This window comes from Bos mutus, chromosome 22 (assembly GCF_027580195.1).
Source record: "Bos mutus isolate GX-2022 chromosome 22, NWIPB_WYAK_1.1, whole genome shotgun sequence".
NCBI classification, from domain to species: Eukaryota; Metazoa; Chordata; class Mammalia; order Artiodactyla; family Bovidae; genus Bos; species Bos mutus.
The window spans coordinates 44,830,883-44,853,056 of NC_091638.1; the positions used below are offsets into that span (position 1 = coordinate 44,830,883).

The 22,174-nt window shown below is 40.4% G+C and overlaps 1 protein-coding gene across 3 annotated transcripts in view; it reads left to right on the forward strand.

The window, feature by feature from the left end:
• The window catches only part of ERC2 (ELKS/RAB6-interacting/CAST family member 2), a 996,367-nt gene that overhangs the window by 20,748 nt on the left and 953,445 nt on the right, over positions 1-22,174 (forward strand). For all 3 annotated transcript variants that reach the window (XM_070360622.1, XM_070360624.1, XM_070360623.1), the window contains exon 2: positions 18,615-19,411. In XM_070360622.1, coding sequence (XP_070216723.1) covers positions 18,755-19,411 — 657 coding nt within the window. In that variant the 5' untranslated portion in view covers positions 18,615-18,754. The remainder of the gene's footprint in view (positions 1-18,614; positions 19,412-22,174) is intronic.

The window sequence follows — 22,174 nt, forward strand, 5'->3', positions numbered from 1 at the left end:
ACTGGAATATGATGCCAACTATTCTGGGCAGGCTCCTTGGCAGTCATCTGGTCTACCCTGCTGTGTGCTGAGTGATGACTCAATTCTCCCACCGTATTCACAATATCCAACTTGCGCGAAACTTTGCTTCATGCTGAGGAACTTGACATCCATTACCTTTCATTGGGTAAGGACACATCAGTTAGATTTCCAAGTCCATCTTCTTTCTTTCACTTTGACCCATGGTGATTCCTTAGGGTATAGCTTGTTGCTCAAATGCAATGGGCATGGCTGCTGTGATGATCAAGAATATCCTTCTATTATTTATTTTTAGATTATTGAAATAAAAACAACCTTAAGTTCTCAGGAGATTTGTAAATTCTTTAATATAGACAACTATGGATGTGCCCCCTCCTTCTTAGTTTTTGCTCAGGTTAAAAACTGGATTTTCTCTCTCTGGTACCATTCTGTCTTTCTTTTATAGGATTTTCTCCATATGAGACCACACCCTGTCACTACCTGAAAGGTTCTCTCATCTATTTCCAATGCTCACAGCACCTGGCAGCCTTTCACAGTAACTGGAGTTTCTTATGTAAACCTGAATAAAGGGGCTATGGTTCCCTTTTGAAATGGAGGAGTTTGAGTTTCTTGAAGATCAGAAATCATATTACAGATTTGTTCTTGAAATATCTGTTGAATAGATTTAAACTATGCTGCGTGATTTCCCTTTTAGTATATTTTGTTAGATAAGCCTACCCTTGTCTATGCACTAAGAGTTTTAACTTGATGACTTAATGCAGTAACTGACTCTTATTCATTACAATTTCACTTTTTAGAGTGGTTCCTGAATACTATTAAACACTCTGAACTTGGGCCTTGCTGAAGCCTCATGTGACTCCTCTGTGATGATCAATCATATTTTTCAGAGACCCCAGAGTTAGCATATAACATTTTTTCTGTATCTTTTTTCCAGAATACATAGATGAATGCTTGTCTCATCTGCCCATTTAAGCTGTTTCCCATCCCTTCCTATTGATTGTGGTATTTTTTTTTGGAATAGTTTACAATCTTTGCTAAAAATGTTCCTTGTGTATATGATTATGTGTATATTCTTTTCCAGTAAAAGGCTATGTAGACATAATCCTAACATGTTGATTTTAAATGTAGAAAATTTTTGTGTGATTGGATGTTTAGGGGCAAAGAGGTAGAGTTGTTGTTCTTCTACCTTTCTGTCATTTTCTCTGAAACATCTGTTAGTTGACAGATTGAGGATTTTTTTTAGTGTAAGACCCAATAATTCCTGAAAAAAATTTTTTTTTTTTTGGTAAGTACACTATAGCTAGAGCTTTGCCAATTGACATTTTACGTTTGCAGATTACGTTTGCACAGATGTTTTAAAAATGAATCTAAAAACCTTATTTATCTCTTCAGTGCAATCAACTTAATTTGTTACATTTATGAAACTTTATGAAGCAATGAAAATGTTGTTATAATCAGCATATTATATTAACCATAATTATTTTCTTAAAATTTGATTTAACATCTCAAATTATTTTACTTTTACTGATTGTTGCTTGGGATTTTGCTATATTTTAAACTTGTGGATATAGCTGTGTAGTACCTAGTGGTCTGTTCCTGTAACAAAAGTTTTTAGGTGCTCCAGATTTTAAATTTAATCCCTTAGAAGAAATTGATAATGTTTCAAATTAAAATAAAAATGGTCCATGGAAAGTACAATTAATTAATACTTGGTATACAGAGTCCTTACCTTGTAGTATAGAATGTAGTCAGCCTTTCACTTCAGCACCTTATTGTGAAATATAGCCAAGGCAGCTGAACATGTAATCATGCTAAATCTGCACATGGAAAATAGCAATTATAAAATGAGTTTGGGGGAACTAAAGGAGAGAGTCGTGATATGTGGATGAGAGTGTCTGAGTTGCAGAGAGCTTCTTGGAAATGATGAGAAAGTATTTTTTAAAATCTCTGCTACATCAAGCTAGGCTTTTTGTTCCCCTCAGTTCATATCATTGTGGTAAAGAGGAAATGGCTTATTATTCAGTTCAGTCACTCAGTTGTGTTCAACTTTTTGAGACCCCATGCCAGGCTTCCCTGTCCATCACCAAATCCCGGAGCTTGTCCATTGAGTCGGTGATACCATCCAACCATCTCCTCCTCTGTCGTCCCTGTCTCCTCCCACTTTCAATCTTTCCCAGCATCAGGGTCTTTTCCAAGGAGTCAGTTTCCAGGACTGATTTCCTTTAGGATGGACTGGTTTGATCTCCTTGCAGTCCAAGGGAATCTCAAGAGTCTTCTCCAACATCACAGGTCAAAAGCATCAATTCTTTGGTGCTCAGCTTTCTTTATAGTCCAACTCTTACATCCATACATGGCTACTGGAAAAACCATAGCTTTGATTAGATGGACCTTTGTCGGCAACCCTATGAACAGTATGAAAAGGCTTATTATTAGGACTTTCAATACTTACATATATGTGTGTATGTGTGTGTGTGTGTATATACATATATACATACATATATATATATAGGGTTGTAGCCTTCACATAATGGGAACATGTCTATTTTTCTTTCCAGTTTTAAAAAATGTTTGATGTCTTAAGCATTTTTGAATAGAGAGCCAAGTTTGACTCTGGAATGTCTAACCAGGCAAGCTTAGTGGGCTGAGAATTCTAAGACAACTTTCAGGTTCAAAACCACTGTGCCCTGTTCTGGTAGCCTTGGGCTGATCAAAGTTAACTTTTATTGAGTATTAGCTCTGTGCTGGACGTTGTACTAATAATTACTTTTCTTCTATCATCTTAATTTTTCCCAAATCACTATGGACAATACTGTTATTATACTCATTTTACAGATAAGAAAAATAAAGATTGGCAGACTAAAGAAATTTACTTAAAGCTGAACATTAAGAAATTAGAGATAGGATTCCCCATGGGTCTAATTTTGAGGTCCTCTCTTTCCTTTTTTTAAAATACTATGTCTCACCTCTCTGGCTACAATTACAGAATTATTGCATTAAATGCCATGGAAGTGATTTCAATCATATGATAAGAGTTCATAATATATATTCTTTCAAATATTCAAAAACTATTTTATGTATCTTCTGTGTACCCTTAGCTCTGGGCAGGAAGAGCACCTGCATAGGACCTGAGGCTTTAGAGGGCCCACTGTGGCCCTCATCTTCCTGCATGTTCCCCATGGGGGAGGGGTCTGTAGGGCCACATGGAGGTTCCCACCTGGAACCTCTGCCTGGCATTCCAGAGTCAGCTCTGGGTACATACAGGCCTGGGACCTCCACTGCTTAAGTGAACCTGAGTGGTCGTCCAAGGTCTGCTTGGATTTCTTTGCCAAAGTCTTTCCTTCTGAGGACAAACCACTGTGTACACTGTTAGGCCTAGAGTTGCTGCTGTTCTTGTTCAGTCCCTAAGTCATGTCTGACTCTTCGTGATCCTTGGCAGCAGCATGCGAGGCTTCCCTGTCCTTCACTATCTCCTGGAGCTCGCTCAAACTCACGTCCATCGAGTCAGTGATGCCATCCAACCATCTCACCCTCTGTCATCCCCTTCTCCTGCTGCCTTTCTCAGCATCAAGGTCTTTTCTATGAGTCACTTCTTCACATCAGGTGGCCAAAGTATTGGAGCTTCAGCTTCAGCATCAGTCCTTCCAATCAATACTCAGGATTGATTTTCTTGAGAATTGACTGGTTTGATCTCCTTCCTGTCCAAGGGACTCTCAAGAGTCTTCTCTAGCACCAGTTTGAAAGCATCAATTCTTCAGTACTCAGCCTTCTTTATAGTCCAATTCTTACATCTGTACATGAGTACTGAAAAAACCATAGCTGAGGGGTACCTATTTGTGAAAGTATAGACCATGTGTCAGGAAGCTACTGCCTGTGGGTTAAGTGTACGTAACACATGTTTTTATAAATAAAGTTTTATTCAAACACACCTACACTCATTTGATCACAAATTGTCTGTGACTGCTTTTGTGCTGAAATGGCAGAGTGAATAGTTGTGACAGAGAACAAATGGCCCATAAAGCCTAAAATATTTACTATCTGGTCTTTTTAAAGAAAAGTTTGCTGGCCCCTGGTATAGACAGAGCTAGGTTAGTGTACAGTCTGTGGAGTTCACATGTGTGAGGCCTCTGGGGGTGGTTGAGCCAGGAATGGGGCAAGAAGGCTGTTGGCTGGGGGAACACATGCCTCTTGTCATCATGTTTTGGCCAAAGCTCTGAAGAGACCAGGAATTCTAAGTTCAAAATTTATCTTCTGTATCTTTATAATTGTCATGGTAAGAAGATAAAATTAATTTTATTTACTAGTTTTTTTATCTCAATTTATAACTATAAAATATATAGACATATGGTACTTGGATTTCTGTTTGTACTCTTGCCCTGGGTCCCACAAATGTTAAAACAAATGTTAAGCCCTGGGTACAGTGTAGGGGTTTATAGTAGGAAGGTCGAGAGACTCCAACAAAGAATCACACAAATTAATATGGAATTATAATGTGGGAAGTGCTTTAGGTCATATATGGATTATATGAAATAATATAATATACTCAGAAACCTTGCTTCAATTTTCCTTTGTCCAGAGGAAACAAAAACCGCTAGAACCCACCCGCCAGCTTAGCTGGAAGTTCTAGGTCTTTCCACTAGGGTTCCTCCCATCTCTCTCCATTTTTCCTCATCTTCCTGCTTGACCCCTACCGCAGGATTACAGTGCCCTGAAGTGAGGGGGAAACGGGTATAAATCCAAGCCCAGAGATGTGTTGTCCCACCGTTACGCCACGTGATTGCACCTTTGTGCCACAAAGTGCTGCTGGTGAGACTGGCCTTTCTCAGATGGAAGATGCTGTGGGTCCCTCTATGATGACCACTGTATGGTCGCACGAGGGAAGGCTGATCCTGTCTCCCAGGGCCAAGCTCAGCCACTGGTGGGCCGTGCATAGTGCAGCAGATGGTGTTGGTGTCCCACCCTCATCTCCTCAGCACTCGTGGCCTATGTTGGAACATGAGAGCTTTTTCTTGGTCTCCATGATGTAGCACAGACTGGGAGTGCCAGGGCAGCAGCCCTCTGCCTTTAAAGAGGTATACCAAGAGGCAGGTTCTGCACTGTCTCTTGGAGCTCTTTCAGCAGAATTGAACCCAGTTGTCTGTAGCAGAAACTTCCTTGAAGATGCACCCTGTATTGGCTTCCTTCACTTCTTTGTCTTAGCACCAAACTCTCCCTTCAATATTCCCTGGGATTACCTTCTGCATCCCAATCCTTGTCTCATTGTCTGCTGTTGGGAACCCTGCTAGGAGACATGGACTTACATGGACTCCTCCTGACTTACAGCCCCACCTCATGCACAGGGTTGTGCCCCACCTCACAGGCTCTGCTTGGCATGGCAGGATCTCAAGGAGCTTTCTGTCTCACCCACTTGCTTGTCCATACAAACTTCTCCATGACTCCTGGGTCACTTGAGTCCCAGTCACCAACATGGACTGTCTGTTATCTTGAAGAAATTACTTTATTTCTGGAAACTCTAGTCTTATTTGCAACCATTTTTGTCTCCTCACAGAGATCTCACATATTCTGAATCCTAGGAATCATGACTTGGGTGTCAATGACTTTCTTCACTGAAGGCTCCAGAATCTTTTGTACATATCCTCTTCTTAATGGCTTATTTTGTAAACCAAGGATCTGAGGAGGTGCAGCCTTGGTTGGGTTACAAAAGGCTTTCTTATACCTTACCTAAAAGATCCAGGCTACTTGGTCACCCTATTTAGTTGAAGCAAGAGAGACACTCAGACAACCATTGCAGGGAAGATGAAGTCAGCTTCTCTTATTAAAAAAAAAAAAGTCTTTCATATCATAAGAAAAAGCACTATACTTTGAGACAAGATAGCTGAGAGACCTGATTTGGATGGGATAGACCTTGTGGATGGGTATCCTGTTGTATTCTGTGATCAAAACGATGGAGAGGAATTAGCCCAGCAAAGAGGACAACATGTATGAAGGTTCTGAGACTGGAAGGGACTTGATGCATCTGAGCAACAGAGAGAAGACCCAGGCAGAGTCAGTGAAGAAAGTGGCAAGAAAGGATGCTGGAACAAGATCCTGAGAGGCCTCAGACCATGGGAAGGATTTTGGTCTTTGTCTAAAAGCACTGGGAAGCTTGGAAGGGGTTTAAGTGAGTAAGGGAAGACATTTTTTGATCAGAATTGTTCCTTAAAATGGTTTAGCTCATGTGTGAGAAATAAAATGGAGGAGTTTTAGGAAAGGGGAGATGCTTTAGGAGGGTATGGGAGAGCTTAGGCAGTGATGTTGGTGCAACAGGGTGGTGATAATAGAAGTGGAAATAAGAAATAAAGAGATTGAGAGATATTTTAGAGGTAGAATTGATAGGATTTGGTGATGGACTTGAAGCAGGTGATAAAGGACAGCAAATTTTTATTTAAGATCTTTTAAATGAGTAGATGGAGAAGGCAATGGCACCCCACTCCTGTACTTTTGCCTAGAAAATCCCATGGACGGAGGAGCCTGGTGGGCTGCAGTCCATGGGGTCGCTAGAGCTGGACACGACTGAGCGACTTCACTTTCACTTTTCACTTCCATGCATTGGAGAAGGAAATGGCAACCTACTCCAGTGTTCTTGCCTGGAGAATCCCAAGGACGGGAAGCCTGGTGGGCTGCCGTCTATGGGATCGCACAGGGTCGGACATGACTGAAGCGACTTAGCAGCAGCAGCAAATGAGTAGAAGCGGTAAAATTTAAATGCCTGTAGGGGCAAACATGAAAAGAAGGAATCAGCCTGTTAAAAGGTAATAGGGAATGGAGGGGAACTGTGGCCAACTGGAAGATTCATGTCCATTCTTGAAGAGACGGCTGCTGGTTGGCTCTGACCAGTTGTTGGCATGTAAGGAAGCAGACCTGACATTGTCAGATTTTCAGATTTTTGAGGAGAAGCTAGAGTCTGGTTTTAATGTGAAAGGACCATTTCTGTTTATGTCGGCAACTAGATCAGAATTGAAGAACTGAAGAACACCGTACTAGTTATATATTGCACACGTGCAGGCGGCATCTGGCTCCTGGGCAGCCACTTCCTCCAGAAAGGTTTTAGAATTAACCGTAGTCTGTGACACAAAGTATTTTAAAAGTTAGGGTTGCCAATAAGAAAAAAAAAAAAAAGGATACTTTAAGTTGGGATAAATCTTGGGAGATCGTGATGATCTCAGCTCACATGGTCTGTCAGCAGGGCTCAGGTGATGGGCTGAGGCTGAGATCTGCAGAAATAAACTTAACCTAATTTAGAGCAGATAGCAGGAAGTGACTTTTTCTTAAAATAGACCATTCTAGACCATGATAGTCTAAGATACTTGAGTTAGACCGGAATCAAGGCTCTTTCCATCTTTTCCCCCTGGGCTTATAGTTCAAGAGTCCTTAAACCTTTTGAGAGTGAGTGGATGAGTGTTTATTTTATTTATGAATCCATATGCAATTGGAGAAAGAATTCATATAGGTTCATAAAACCTGTACAGTTTTTTATTTTAGTGTTTGAAGCCTAAATGGAACCTACCTTTGCACTTCAGATTTTATTCATAAGATGCTTTTAAAGTGAAAGGTGTGCAATTAATTTCTTATTACATTCAGCAATATTTGTCTGTTTCTATGTCCAGTTTGATCTAATTTATCCTTAAGATTGTACATCATAAATATATAAGAAAGCATGTATTTTTTTAAAAATTAACTTTTATTGGAGTATAGTTGCTTTACAATGTTGTGTTTGCTTCTGCTGTACAAGAAAGTGAATTAGCTGTACATATACATATATCTCTTCCTTTTTGGATTTCCTTACCATTCAGGTCACCACAGAACACTGAGTAGAGTTCCCTGAGCTATACAGTAGGTTCTCATTAATTATCTATCTTATGCATACTGTCAATCCCAATCTCTGAATTTCCCCCCGCTTCCCCTCCTTGATATCCATACATTTGTTCTCTACATCTGTGCCTCTATTAGTGTTTAGAAAGAAGGTGTTTTTGAGAATTTACAAGAAAGCTCAATGATTGGGCCTATCTTGGCTTCATAATAGTATTTAAAACAGTAAGATCTTAACTGCTACCTCATTTTCTGTAATGTATTTATAGGTGGTTGCAAAAGCATAGAAATGGTTTTCTTGAAGTCAGTAAAGGGTAACAGGAGTCCTTGCATTATTGATTACTGAGTAGAGTTGATCTTGCTATTTCTCAGAGATTCATTTTTTAGAACTGAAAAAAATGGGATAGATGAGAATTAGGAGATGGCAACCAAAAAAAACCCAACTGTCAAAACATGTACCTAAAAATATATCAGGAGACTTAAACACATCTGGGCTGAGGGATTTGGAAATGACTCAGAACAGGAAGGAATCACGAGACTTAGGAGGACTTGAAGCCATGGGAATTTGCCTTTGCTTTACCTTGTCAGTTCAGTTCAACTCTCAGGCGTATCCGACTCTTTGTGACCCCATGGACTGCAGCACGCCAGGCTTCTCTGTCCATCCCTAACTCCCGGAGCTTGCTCAAACTCATGTCCATTAAGTCAGTGATGTCATCCAACCATCTTGTCTTCTGTCATCCCCTTCTCCTCCTGCCTTCAATCTTTCCCAGCATCAGGGACTTTTCCAGAGTCAGTTCTTCGTATCAAAAGTATTGGAGTTTCAATTTCAGCATCTGTCCTTCCAATGAATATTCAGGAATGATTTCCTTCAGGATGGATAGGTTGGATCTCCTTGCAGTCCAAGGGACCTTTAAGACTCTTCTCCAACACCACAGTTCAAAAGCATCAATTCTTCGGCGCTTAGCCTTCTTCACAGTCCAACTCTCACATCCATACATGACTACTGGACAAACCGTAGTTTTGACTAGATGGACCTTTGTTGGCAAAGTAATGTCTCTGCTTTTGAATATGCTGTCTAGGTTGGTCACAGCTTTTCTTCCAAGGAGCAAGCGTCTTTTAATTTCATGGCTGCTGTCACCATCTGCAATGATTTTGGAGCCCAAGACAATAAAGTTTGTCACTGTTTCCATTGTTTCCCCATCTATTTGCCATGAAGTGATGGGACCAGATGCCATGATCTTCATTTTTTGAATGTTGAATTTTAAGTCAGTTTTTTCACTCTCCTCTTTCACTTTCATCAAGAGGCTCTATAGTTCCTCTTCACTTTCTGCCATAAGGGTGGTGTCATCTGAGTATCTGAGGTTATTGATATTTCTCCCGGCAATCTTGATTCCAGCTTGTATTCATCCAGCCCAGCATTTTGGATGATGTGTTCTGCATATAAGTTAAATAAGAAGGGTGACAATATACAGCCTTGACGTACTCCTTTCCCAACTTGGAACCAGTCCATTATTCGATGTCTGGTTCTAACTGTTGCTTCTTGACCTGGATAGTGATTTCTCAGGAGGCAGGTCAGGTAGTCTGGTATTCCCATCTCTTTCGGAATTTTCCACAGTTTATTGTGATCCACACAGTCAAAGGCTTTGGCATAGTCAATAAAGCAGAAGTAAATGTTTTTCTGGAACTCGCTTGCTTTTTTAGTGATCCAATGGATGTTGACAATTTGATCCCTGGTTCCTCTGCCTTTTCTAAATCTAGCTTGAACATCTGGAAGTTCACAGTTCACATACTGTTGAAGCCTGGCTTGGAGAATTTTGAGCATTATTTTGCTAGCATGTGAGATGAGTGCAATTGTGTGGTAGTTTGAACATTCTATGGTATTGCCTTTCTTTAGGATTGGAATGAAAATTGACCTTTTCCCGTCCTGTGGCCACTGCTGAGTTTTCCAAATTTGCTGACATACTGAGTGCAGCACTTTCACAGCATCATCTTTTAGGATTTGAAATAGCTCGACTGGAATTCTATCATCTCCACTAGCTTTGTTTGTAGTGATGCTTCCTAAGGCCCACTTGACTTTGCATTCCAGGATGTCTGGCTCTAGGTGAGTGATCATACCATTGTGGTTGCTGCTGCTGCTAAGTCACTCCAGTCATGTCCGACTCTGTGTGACCTCATAGACGGCAGCCCACCAGGCTCCCCGTCCCTGGGATTCTCCAGGCAAGAACACTGGAGTGGGTTGCCATTTCCTTCTCCAACGCATGAAAGTGAAAAGTGAAAGTAAAGTCGTTATGTTGTGCCCTTAGCGACCCCATGGACTGCAGCCTACCAGGCTCCTCCATCCATGGAAGTTTCCAGGCAAGAGTACTGGTTATCTGGGTCATAAAGATCTTTTTTGTATAGCTCTTCTGTGTTCTTGCCATCTCTTCTTAATATCTTCTGCTTCTGTTAGGTCCATACCATTTTTGTCCTTTTTTGCGTCCATCTTTGCTTGAAATATTCCCTTGGTATCTCTAACCTTCTTGAAGAGATCTCTAGTCTTTCCCATTCTATTGTTTTCCTCTGTTTCTTTGCACTGATCACTGAGGAAGGCTTTCTTGTCTCTCTTTGCTATTCTTTGGAACTCTGGATTCAGATGGGTATATCTTTCCTTTTCTCCTTTGCCTTTTGCTTCTCTTCTTTTCACAGCTATTTGTAAGGCCACTTCAGACAACCATTTTTCCTTTTTGCATTTCTTTTTCTTGGGGATGGTCTTGATCACTGCCTCCTGTACAGTGTCACAAAACTCTGTCCGTAGTTCTTCAGGCACTCTGTCAGATCTAATCCCTTGAATCTATTTGTCACTTCCATTGTATAATCATAAGGGATTTGATTTAGGTCATACCTGAATGGTCTAGTAGTTTTCCCTACTTTCTTCAATTTAAGCCTGAATTTGGCAATAAGGAGCTCATGATCTGAGCCACAGTCAGCCCCTGGTCTTGTTTTTGCTGACTGTATAGAGTTTCTCAATCTTGGGCTACAAAGACTATAATCAGTCTGATTTCAGTGTTGACCATCTGGTGATGTCCATGTGTAGAGTCGTCTCTTGTATTGGTGGAAGAGGGTGTTTGCTATGACCAGTGCATTCTCTTGGCAGAACTCTGTTAGCCTTTGCCCTGCTTCATTCACTGCAAGGCCAAACTTACCTGTTACTCCAGGTATCTCTTGACTTCCTACTTTTCCATTCCGGTCTCCTATGATGAAAAGGACATCTTTTTTTCGGTGTTAGTTCTAGAAGGTCTTGTAGGTTTTCATAGAACCGTTCAACTTAAGCTTCTTCGGCAGTAGTGGTTGGGGCATAGACTTGGATTATTGTGATATTGAATGGTTTGTCTTGGAAACAAACAGAGATCATTCTGTTGTTTTTGTGATTGCACCCAGGTACTGTATTTCAGACTTTTTTGTTGACTATGAGGGCTACTCCATTTTTTCTAAGGGATTCTTGCCCACAGTAGTAGATATAATGGTCATCTGAATTAAATTTGCCCATTCCAGTAGATTTTAGTTCACTGATTCCTAAATTGTCGATGTTCATTCTTTCCATCTCCTGTTTGACTACTTCCAATTTATCTTGTCAACTGGGCCTTTTTGTAATCTGCAAAATCTACACCGCTTTGTGTGCTTTGGAGTTAGTAATGAAATGGTTCCAGGAAGCCATCCTGCTCTTTGTAAATTTGGTGGAAGAGACTAATTCCAAAATAAAGCATTGGGCCTAGGTTGCTAATTAAAATTTACTGTTAAGAAAGAGATGTATAGGGATAAAAAAATTATTCTGTTACCGTTTTAATGTTCTCTGGAGTTCCTGTTTGGTTCGATGAGTTATATGGTATTATACAAAATGCTTCTTGTCTGTAGTGACCTTGATGTAAGAAACATCAACCGATTTCCTCACATCGTACATGCACCGCCTGCTGATGACTGACTTGAGTTCTTTTTAAAATTCTCATTTCTTTGTTGTGTGAAAAATAAATACAGAATTATATTAATTTCTTTTGCTAGAGGATTAAAACTCCAAACAGTGATTCGCTTGATCTTCTGTATTTCTCAAGAGGTCATTTCTGAGCCTTTTGGGTAAGTTTCATGTCCATGCCCTGCAAGCAGTGCCTAATTCCTGTCACCATCTTCCCCTCCAACTTTGTTAGATATGAGATGAAGAAAATGTTGAGAAAGTCTCCTCTCGTGTGTAAACTTCCCATAGACAGGAGATGTGTCTGTTTCAATCACTGCTTTATCCCCAGCTTTCAAGAGTGGGAATTAAGCTGGTGGTTAAAATATAATTATTGCATGAATAAAGTGGAATGTTCAGTGAATTCAGGTATTTGGAAGGGAAAAGGGATTCTCTTGTCACATAAATTTGGTAATTGATTTATACCTTACATTTTCAGTTTTGTTTATTTAAAAAAATTGTTTTGCCTGTACTGTGTGGCATGTGGGATCTTAGTTCTCTGACAAGGGGTCAAATGTGCACTCTCTACAATGGGAGCAGGGAGTTGTAAGCACTTGACTGGCAGGGAAGTTCCTCAGTTCTAGTCACAACCCAGCTTGGTGTCCTAAAGTGTCTGAGACACCTTGGTGTACAATCAAAACCCCATTAAGCCTTGTTTATCTGAACAGGCAAGTGCTGTTGAAGAGCACTGACCTAAAGCAGAGCTACTGTAGCACATTAATGGTGCTTAATAAATACTTTTCAAGGTTTATTTACTAAATATGTGGTGATCCTGAGTTGGGTAATTCAGAGACTTTTAGCAGCCTCAAGAGATGATAGCTTCTGTGCTGAGTTGAGAATAAAGACTAGAGGCTGTAGAGGAAAGATATCCAAGGGTGAGAGGGTCTGAGTGTAAATTGTGTTAACATTTCTGAAGGGAGTTTTGATGTGGGTATCAAGAGCCTTTAAATTTCAATCTTGTAATGTTACTTCTAGAACCTTATCCTAGGGGAGTAATAAGAGATGTAGGCAAAGCTTTCTCTATCAGAATACTGACTGAGATATTTTAAAATTTTAAAAAGAAATTAAGTGTCCCAGTGAGCCAATTCACTGGAAAAGACCCTAAAGCTGGGAAAGATTGAAGGTAAAAGGAGAAGGGGATGGCAGAGAATGAGATGATTAGATAGCATGTCATACTCAATGAGCATGAATTTGAGCAAATTTTGGGAGATAGTGGAAGACAGGAGAGTTTGGCATGCTGCAGTGCATGGGGTTGCAGAGTCGGACATGACTCAGTGACTGAACAACAACATGTCCCAGCGTGTCTCATAATAGGTGGTTAGTTGAGGAAATGATTGGATAGCCGTTCAATGAAACACTAACTGACTGTTTCAGTTCTTTTGCTATGTAAAAACCACCAAAACCCTTCAAGCTCAGAAGGTTTTAAACAAGAATGAATTATTTCCTGTCGCTACATGGATTGACTGAGTGGTCCTTCGTGTTGCACAGTGTTCGCTGTCACTCATGCACTGATTTCAGATGGCAGCTGGGCTGGGCTGGAAGGTGCGAGGCGGCTGTCTTACCAGGCCGGCATCTTAGTGCTGGCTGTTGGCTGGGTTACTTGTGCTTTCCTTCTTATAATCTCTCTCCATGTCGTATCTCATCTTCCAGGGCCTTTCTGTGTTGTTTCTTTTTTCAGTTACAACTCTGCTTTTGAAGAGAGCAAAATCAGAAGCTGCTAGGTCTCTTCAAGGCCAGGCCCAGAGCTGGAACAGTGTCACTTCTGCAGCATCTGAATGCGATATGAATTCTATCTGAAATTATATAAATACGCACAATAGGAATCGGAAACAACACCATAGAGGTTGTCTATGAAGGACAAAATTGAGGGTGTTTTCACTTTCTTCTGTATACATATATGAATTTAAATTTTTTCTATAAACTTTTATTAGCTGTTTTAAAAATTAAGGAAACTAATCATTTATTGGGCCATTTAGAAAGTCTTGGCAAGTGTCAAAGGTTAGGAGATATATATGTTATATTCTGTGATCCCAATGCCATAAAATTAAGACTACAAAGTTTTAGCCCAAAACATCTATCTACTTTGACATTTAAATGTATCCTGAATATTTCCTAGAATAGAAAAAATTTCAAAAGAAAAATAGCAAGATGTTTACAGAAAGATTTTATGCATAAAACATCTAGCCAGTATGTGTAATCTTACATGCATTTGTCAGAAAACATGACTGAAGATAAATGAACATTTACTGCAAAATGGCAAATATAACAAAAATAAACACATAGGAAATAGAAATTACTATTAAGGATAAAGAGATATTGATGAAATGGGAGACAAACTATAGTAAAACGTATCAGTAGAACATAGACAAGCATTTGTCATGTTGTCATCAAGAGAAACAGAAAAATATAAGCAACATTAGGAATGCGATGGAGACATAATTTGAAGAGATTTTAAATTTTTGAAGGAAGAATTATATAGAACAATACTAGGAAGACTGAAAAATCTCAATACAACAGACTGTTGTATTGAGAAATATTTTAATGATCATTGACACATAATAGGTAACAAATCTGAATAGATCAGTAAGCATAGTAAATAGTTAGAAGATAACAACTAAGCATGTTTAATTTTATGGGTGTGTTCTACCAAACATTTCAGGAATAGAGAAGTTTCATATTATGCTATTTGAGGCTATATGAAAAATGGAAAACTTTTCAATCCATTCTATGACACTAAACTGCTGATACTAAATGTCGAAAAAGAGTATTCAAATATTTAAACAAAGAAACATTATTTCAAGCAAGTTAATATATCTGTGCATGTTATATGTTATGTGTGTGTTGTGTGTTTCTAAAAGGAAATCTTTTTGTTTGTTGGTGGTTGCAATTCTCTGAAGCCTTGGCCAGCTGAGCTGGTAATGTTACTGAAGATTAAATCTGTGTGGGTGTAAATTTTACTGAATTTGGATTGGGATTTCAAACCTAGCTAGAGACCTCAGAAATGTCAGCCTCTAGACACAAGAGAAGATAGAGAAGGGCAAGTCAGATTTCATTACTTCTTCTTAGAAGATAATATCTGTAAGTGGTGGCTTACTGTACTGTAAGTCACTTCAGTCGTGTCCGACTCTGGGCGACCCCATAGATGGCAGCCCACTAGGCTTCCCCATCCCTGGGATTCTCAAAGCAAGAACACTGGAGTGGGTTGCCGTTTCCTTCTCCAACGCATGAAAGTGAAAAGTGAAAGTGAAGTCGCTCAGTCGCGTCCGACTCTTAGCGACCTCATGGACTGCAGCCTACCAGGCTCCTCTGTCCATGGGATTTTCCAGGCAAGAGTACTGGAGTGGGGTGCCATTGCCTTCTCTGAAGTGGTGGCTTAGCTAGGGCCTAAGTTCTAAGCATAGCAAAAATAACAATTAATTTAACTATTGAAACTATAGAAGGAAACATTATTTTCTTAAGTTGATAGTGATGAATACTTAAGTTAAGAGAAAAGAAAGATCTCAAATAGATAGCCTAACTTTATATCTCAAGGAACTGGAAAAAGCACAAACTAACCTCCAAGTTACTAGGAGGAGGAAAATAACAAAGATCAGAGTTGAAATGAATAGAGACTAAAAAAGACAATGGAAAATGTAGAAAATTTAGAACATGCAAATAAACAAAAGGAAGAAAATGAAAACCATTTGAACCCAATTGCTGTTAACATTTCAACATGTATTGTTCCAGTCTTCTCTGCAAGTTAGTATGTATGCATGTATGTTTTAAAATGTGAATCGACCATAAAAATTTTTTTTAGTCTACTTACCCCCACTACTAGTATGTCATGAGCGTCTTTCTATCTCATTGAATATTCATGTAATGGTCACATTATTCTAACTTCTGTCTGTCTCTCTCTCATCATTTATGTAACTGAATTACTATTGTTGGACCTGTTGACTCACCTGTTTGTTTTTTTTTTTAAACATATTATTTGTGCAAAAGGTTTAGATACAAAATGATTTTTGTATGTTTTCAAGGAAACCAAAATTAAGCTTTGAGCAACATAGAGATTTGAAATTAAGTTCACTCGTTAGAAACAGGTGTATAACTCTTTGGAGGGACTTTTTAGGGAAAGAAGAAGCCTATATGCAAAGTATTTCTTTATGCTATATGTGAGGAGTCTCTTGAGCATAAATGACAGATACTCTGATTAGAATTGACTGTAGCAAAAAATAAAATTTATTGGTGAATGTATCGTGATCTGTTGCCTTAGTAATGCTCCAAAACAACCAGCCACAAAACATCAGTGACATACTAAGACATTTTTATATTGTCTATGAGTGTATGGGGCCCTCTGGATCTCAGCTGGACTTGCTCATGCACCTGTGGTCAGCCACTGGGTGGCTATGCAGCTCTGCTGATCTTGGCTGGGTTTGCTCAAGTGTCTGGGGGGTTGGTTGGCTATTGGCTAGGAAAAAAAAACTTCCCTGTTGGCTCAGACAGTAAAGCATCTGCCTACAATGCAGGAGATCCGGGTTCAATCCCTGGGTTGGGAAGATCTGGAGAAGGAAATGGCAACCCACTCCAGTATTCTTGCCTGGAAAATCCCATGGATGTAGGAGCCTGGTAGGCTACAGTCCATGGGATCACAAAGAGTTGGACACTACTGAGCAACTGCACTCTCACTCACAGGACATCTTGACTCTGTATTTCTCATCTTTCAGCAGGCTAGGGTGGGCATGTTTTAAAATTTCTGTGGCAGAAGAAAATGAATGAGAAGGTAAACACATAAGTGCTATTGCAGGCTTCACATTTACTATCACCTTTTTGACCAAAGCAAGTCACATGACTGAACCCAGAGTCAGATTGGGAGGGCACAGCCAAGGACTCAGATAGAGGAAGGGTATAGAGTTGGGACCGTTAACGTAGTTAGTCTGCCTGGCATGTGTAGCTATAATGGCCTAGGAATAGATGTGGCTTCAGTAACTGCTGGGTGCAGAGTATCGGATGATGTCATCTGGTTTGATTTCATACCGTTCAAAGATTGGCTCTGCTTTCCTTTGCATTAGCTTCACTCTCAGGAAAGCACTTTCCACATGGTAGTACTCAGAAACTCTGTCTTGAAAGCATATAATTCTAGCTTGAAAAGAGTTTATCTTTCCCAGTTATTCCAGCAAAAGTCATGATATGGACTGATTTTGAATGACTGTGGGTCACATGCCCATCCCTAAACCAGCTGTCATGTCTGGGGGATGAAATGTGATGATCAGCCAGGTCTGGGTCATGTTCTTACGACTGGCATCCTCCAGGATAGAGTAAAGAGAGTCAGCCTTACCTAAACCTAATGAATTGTGGGTAGAGATTTGGAAATAATTTCTCTGAGAAAAATGGAGAGTATTACCAGGAATTGGGGGGGGCGGTGGGGAGTGGAGGGAGAATGAATGATATGCAGGTAAAATAAAAGATGACTTCTATAATGCTATTAATGTACTTATCTCACTGATACTACCAACAAAAACTATTTATTGACTATTCTGTGCTAGGTATCAAACTGGGTGTTTTAAAAACATTATCTTACATATTTCTTACAGTACTGATTTAGGTAATTTTACCCACATTTTATGGATCAGAGAAAGGAAGCACATAGCAGACAGTTTGCCACGGTCACTCAGCTTGTCAGCGTTAAAGTGGATATTTGAACCTCAGTTGGCTTCTCTCCAAAAATCTGTGGTCTCTGTGTCTAAAAGCTGAAGAAAAAGAAAGTACACTAAACATACCCTAAGAGGAAGAACAGGAAGCCAAGATGCACCCATTAAGACCATTTGGATCTTAGCACTGGAGGATAATCACAATCTTGTAGCCCTGGCTACATAAATCTGCCCCAGAGTACTTGCATAACCATGGAGTGAGGTGAAGTGTTAGTTGCTCAGTCATGTAGGACTCTTTGTGAACCCATGGACTGTAGCCTGCCAGGCTCCTCCACCCAAGGAATTCTCCAGGCAAAAATACTGGTGTGGGTAACCATTCCCTTCTCCAGGGGATCTCTCCAGGAGAGAGACGGGACTGTGATCTTCTCTGGTGAGAGCGTTTAGGATTTGGCAGTATGTATAGGAGACTTGTTGGTTTGAGCCACCTCTTTTCTTCTAACTTCAAGATGGCCAATACGTTCCAACTCATGTGTCTGTATCAGTTGGTTGGTAAACTGTTTAGGATGTTGTGTTGATAAGAGTCCTGAATTTAGTGGGAAAAAAGATTGTGATGGATTAGTGATGTCTGCAATGGGTACAGGAAGGGAGGTGACAACCTGTTTGACTATTAGTTGACATTCTTGGAAACAAGATATCAGAGTCACTGTCAGGCCACTTGTATATGAGGGTCATGTGCCTCAGATGGAGTATTTTATAGTTAAGATCTCTATGATACAGAATTCTATGGTGATTTTTCTGGAGGCCCCAACTATCACTTAGCACAGACCAAAATGCAAAGTTTCATTTTCCTAAGGAAAAATGAGCTTCTTTTTTGCTCTAAGAACTTTTGACCTTGCTTGGGTGCATGATGGGGGAAATCTACAAAATGTTTAAATGTACTTAGTAAAGTTTGGGGTCCTTGCTATTTTTAAATAAGCATAGGTTTGACTATTATCTATCATTCTTATCATCAATCTATCATCTATATGTACACACACACACACACACACACATATACACACATATTTTTGAAATATAATGCTGTTAATGGTCAGAGTTCTAAATAAATTTATTTTTGATTATTTTTTTCCCTCACTTTTCAGATCTCTGTTTGGATGCATTTTCCAGTACAGACTATGAAAAGAATGTGGTGAAAATTCTGGCCAACGGTGGAAACATTGGCTTAATCTCCAACTTAATATAGCATTCCTTCTCTTCTGTAGCACCTCATAAGAAAAGAAAAATGTATGGAAGTGCAAGAACAATCACCAATCTGGAAGGTAGCCCTTCCAGATCACCTCGTTTGCCACGGTCTCCTCGTCTGGGCCACCGAAGAACAAGTAGTGGGGGAGGTGGAGGAACAGGCAAGACTCTGTCCATGGAGAATATCCAGTCCCTTAATGCAGCCTATGCTACATCTGGACCCATGTATCTGAGCGATCATGAGGGGGTGGCTTCAACAACTTACCCAAAGGGCACTATGACTCTGGGAAGGGCCACAAATCGAGCTGTATATGGAGGCCGGGTCACAGCTATGGGGAGTAGTCCCAATATTGCCTCTGCTGGACTTTCCCACACAGATGTCCTTTCATACACGGATCAACATGGCGGTCTGACCAGCTCATCCCATCATCACCACCACCAGGTCCCCTCCATGTTGAGGCAGGTAAGAGATAGCACCATGTTAGACCTTCAGGCCCAGCTCAAGGAACTTCAGAGAGAGAATGACCTCCTACGAAAAGAGCTCGACATCAAGGATAGCAAGTTGGGATCTTCCATGAACAGTATCAAGACCTTCTGGAGTCCTGAGCTCAAGAAGGAGAGAGTCTTGAGGAAAGAAGAGGCAGCTCGGATGTCTGTCCTCAAGGAGCAGATGAGGGTTTCCCATGAAGAAAATCAGGTAGGTTATGACTCACGTCAATGTTTTCAGCCTTGGTTTCTCACTGAGTAGTTGATGCTTTGCAGATGGTACCATGGCCTGTACAGGGGGAAGTTCGGCATCATCAAGAAACCTATGGCTTAGTACATGTTTGACATGAAGACTACAAGACAGTATAGGAAAGATAAAGTTACAGCTTGTGATCTGCTTATTTGCCAATAACCCTTTCACATTGTTGCAGAAGAAGGGGAACCACACCTCAATGGCTAACTTTTATACTTGGTTCATTTTGTTTTCTTTTTCAGTAGTCCCAAAAGCAGCTCAGACGTGCTTCCCCCTGAATAGAAGAAGAGTATACACTTTAAAAACAACATTTAGAAGGCTACATCTGACTGGTGAATTGATTTTTTTTTTTTTTTTTTGTGCACCAGCAACATTATTTCCTTCTAGAATGAGGGAAGTTGGTTCACTAAATAGCAAACTGAAAAATATTAAATGGGATTGGATAGGATGGATTTGATATTATGTTAGAGAAACATGATAAATTTTAACCTAGTCTTTCTACTTTTATCCATTCAGTACTAATTAAACATCTAACTATGTGCAGGGCACATTCGTACTCTCTTTTGGTCCATCATCCATGTCATAGCAAGATTAGTTTTCCCAGTGTCTACTTGTAGTTATGCCGTTCCCCTGCTTTAAAGCTGTCAATAATTACTCGTTGCCTCCAGAATGAAGTATACCTCTGACTAAGCCTATAGCACCTTCTCCTGGAATGTCTAACCCTGCCTTTGTAGTCTTATCTCATACCACCTCCTTCTACATCTGTGCTCGCTACACTCACTTCAGTTCAGTTCAGTCGCTCAGTCATGTATGACTATTAGCAACCCCCTGGATTGCAGCATGCCAGGCCTCCCTGTCCGTCACTAACTCCTGGAGTTTACTCAAACTCATGTCCATTGAGTCGGTGATGCCATCCAACCATCTCATCCTCTGTCGTCCCCTTTTTCTCCTGCCTTCAATCTTTCGCAGCATCAGGGTCTTTTCAAATGAGTCAGTTCTTCGCATCAGGTGGCCAAAGTATTAGAGTTTCAGCTTTAGCACCAGGCCTTCCAATGAATATTCAGGACTGATTTCCTTTAGGATGGACTGGTTGGATCTCCTTTCTGTCCAAGGGACTCTCAAGAGTCTTCAACAACACAGTTCAAAAGCATCAATTCTTCTGCACTCAGCTTTCTTTACGGTCCAACTCTCACATCCATACATGACTACTGGAAAAACCATAGCTTTGACTAGATGGACCTTTGTTGGCAAAATAATGTCTCTGCTTTTTAATATTATGTCTAAGCTTTTCTTCCAAGGAGCAAGCAAGTCTTTCAATTTCATGGCTGCAGTCACCATCTGCAGTGATTTTGGAGCCCAAGAAAGGAAAGTCTGTCACTGTTTCCCCATCTATTTGCCATGAAGTGATGGGACCAGATGCCATGATCTTAGTTTTCTGAATGTTGAGTTTTAAGCCAACTTTTTCACTCTCTTCTTTCACTTTCATCAAAAGGCTCTTTAGTTCTTCTTCACTTTCTGCCATAAGGGTGGTGTCATCTGAGGTTATTGATATTTCTCCTGGCAGTCTTGATTCCAGCTTGTGCTTCATCCAGCCCAGCATTTCTCATGATGTACTCTGCAAATAAGTTAAATAAGCAGGGTGACAATATACAGCCTTGATGTACTCCTTTTCCTATTTGGAGCCAGTCTATTGTTCATGTCCAGTTCTAACTGTTGCTTCCTGACCTGCATACAGATTTCTCAAGAGGCAGGTCAGGTGGTCTGGTATTCTATCTCTTGAAGAATTTTCCAGAGTTTGTTGCTCCCTACACTACCACTTGGGAATTCCTGCACATACTCAAGATTTCTCACTTCCATTCCTTTCTGTTCCCTTCCATTAGTGGCCTTCTCAGCATCCCCTCTCCCTGCCTCTGTCTATTCAGTCCCAGCTAGTTTCCATTTTCAAATCCTACCTACACTGTGCGTGCTAAGTTGCTTCAGTTGTGTTCGATTCTGTGCAATCCAATGAACTGCCAGGATCCTCTGTCCATTGGATTCTCCAGGCAAGAATACTGGAGTGGGTTGCTATGCCCGCCTCCAGGGGATCTTCCCCACCCAGGAATTGAACCACTGTCTCTTAGGTCTCCTGCATTAGCTGGCATGTTCTTTATCACTAGCGCCACCTGGGAAACCTACCCTGTGAGGCTCATATATATGCTGCTGTTCACAGGGGCTCAGGAGTAATACATGCCTGGGATTAAGTCCCAGCCTCACCTCTTATTACCAGTGAAATAAATGCTAAGAGATGGGGAGTATAGTGTTGTGCCATTTGGCTGGAAAAAATTCTCAAATGTCATTTAACTTTCTGTAGAAGTTGAAGATAATTCTAACTTGGCTAAACTAGTGATTCTCTGATACTTGGTCTTGATGCTGGCCTAATGAAGCCCCCTGCCTTTCTGGGGATCATCTGCTGACCTCCTATACGTTTCCTTGCCTGCTACGCCATTGGAATCCAAGTGTTCATAGAAACATTCCTGATCTGTTTGAGAATCTGCTCTTCATTCTCGTTCTGTGTGTGGAAAGCAGTCATCTTATCCCTTTGATTATCTGACAGAGCCTTTGCTGGTTTTCAGATGTGGAAATGTGATTTTCAGTTGGAACAGAAAGCTTTGTTCTTCATTCCTAAATCAAATCAGTGCCCTTCACTATCATTTCTGCTTTTTTTTTTTTAATGACTTTGCT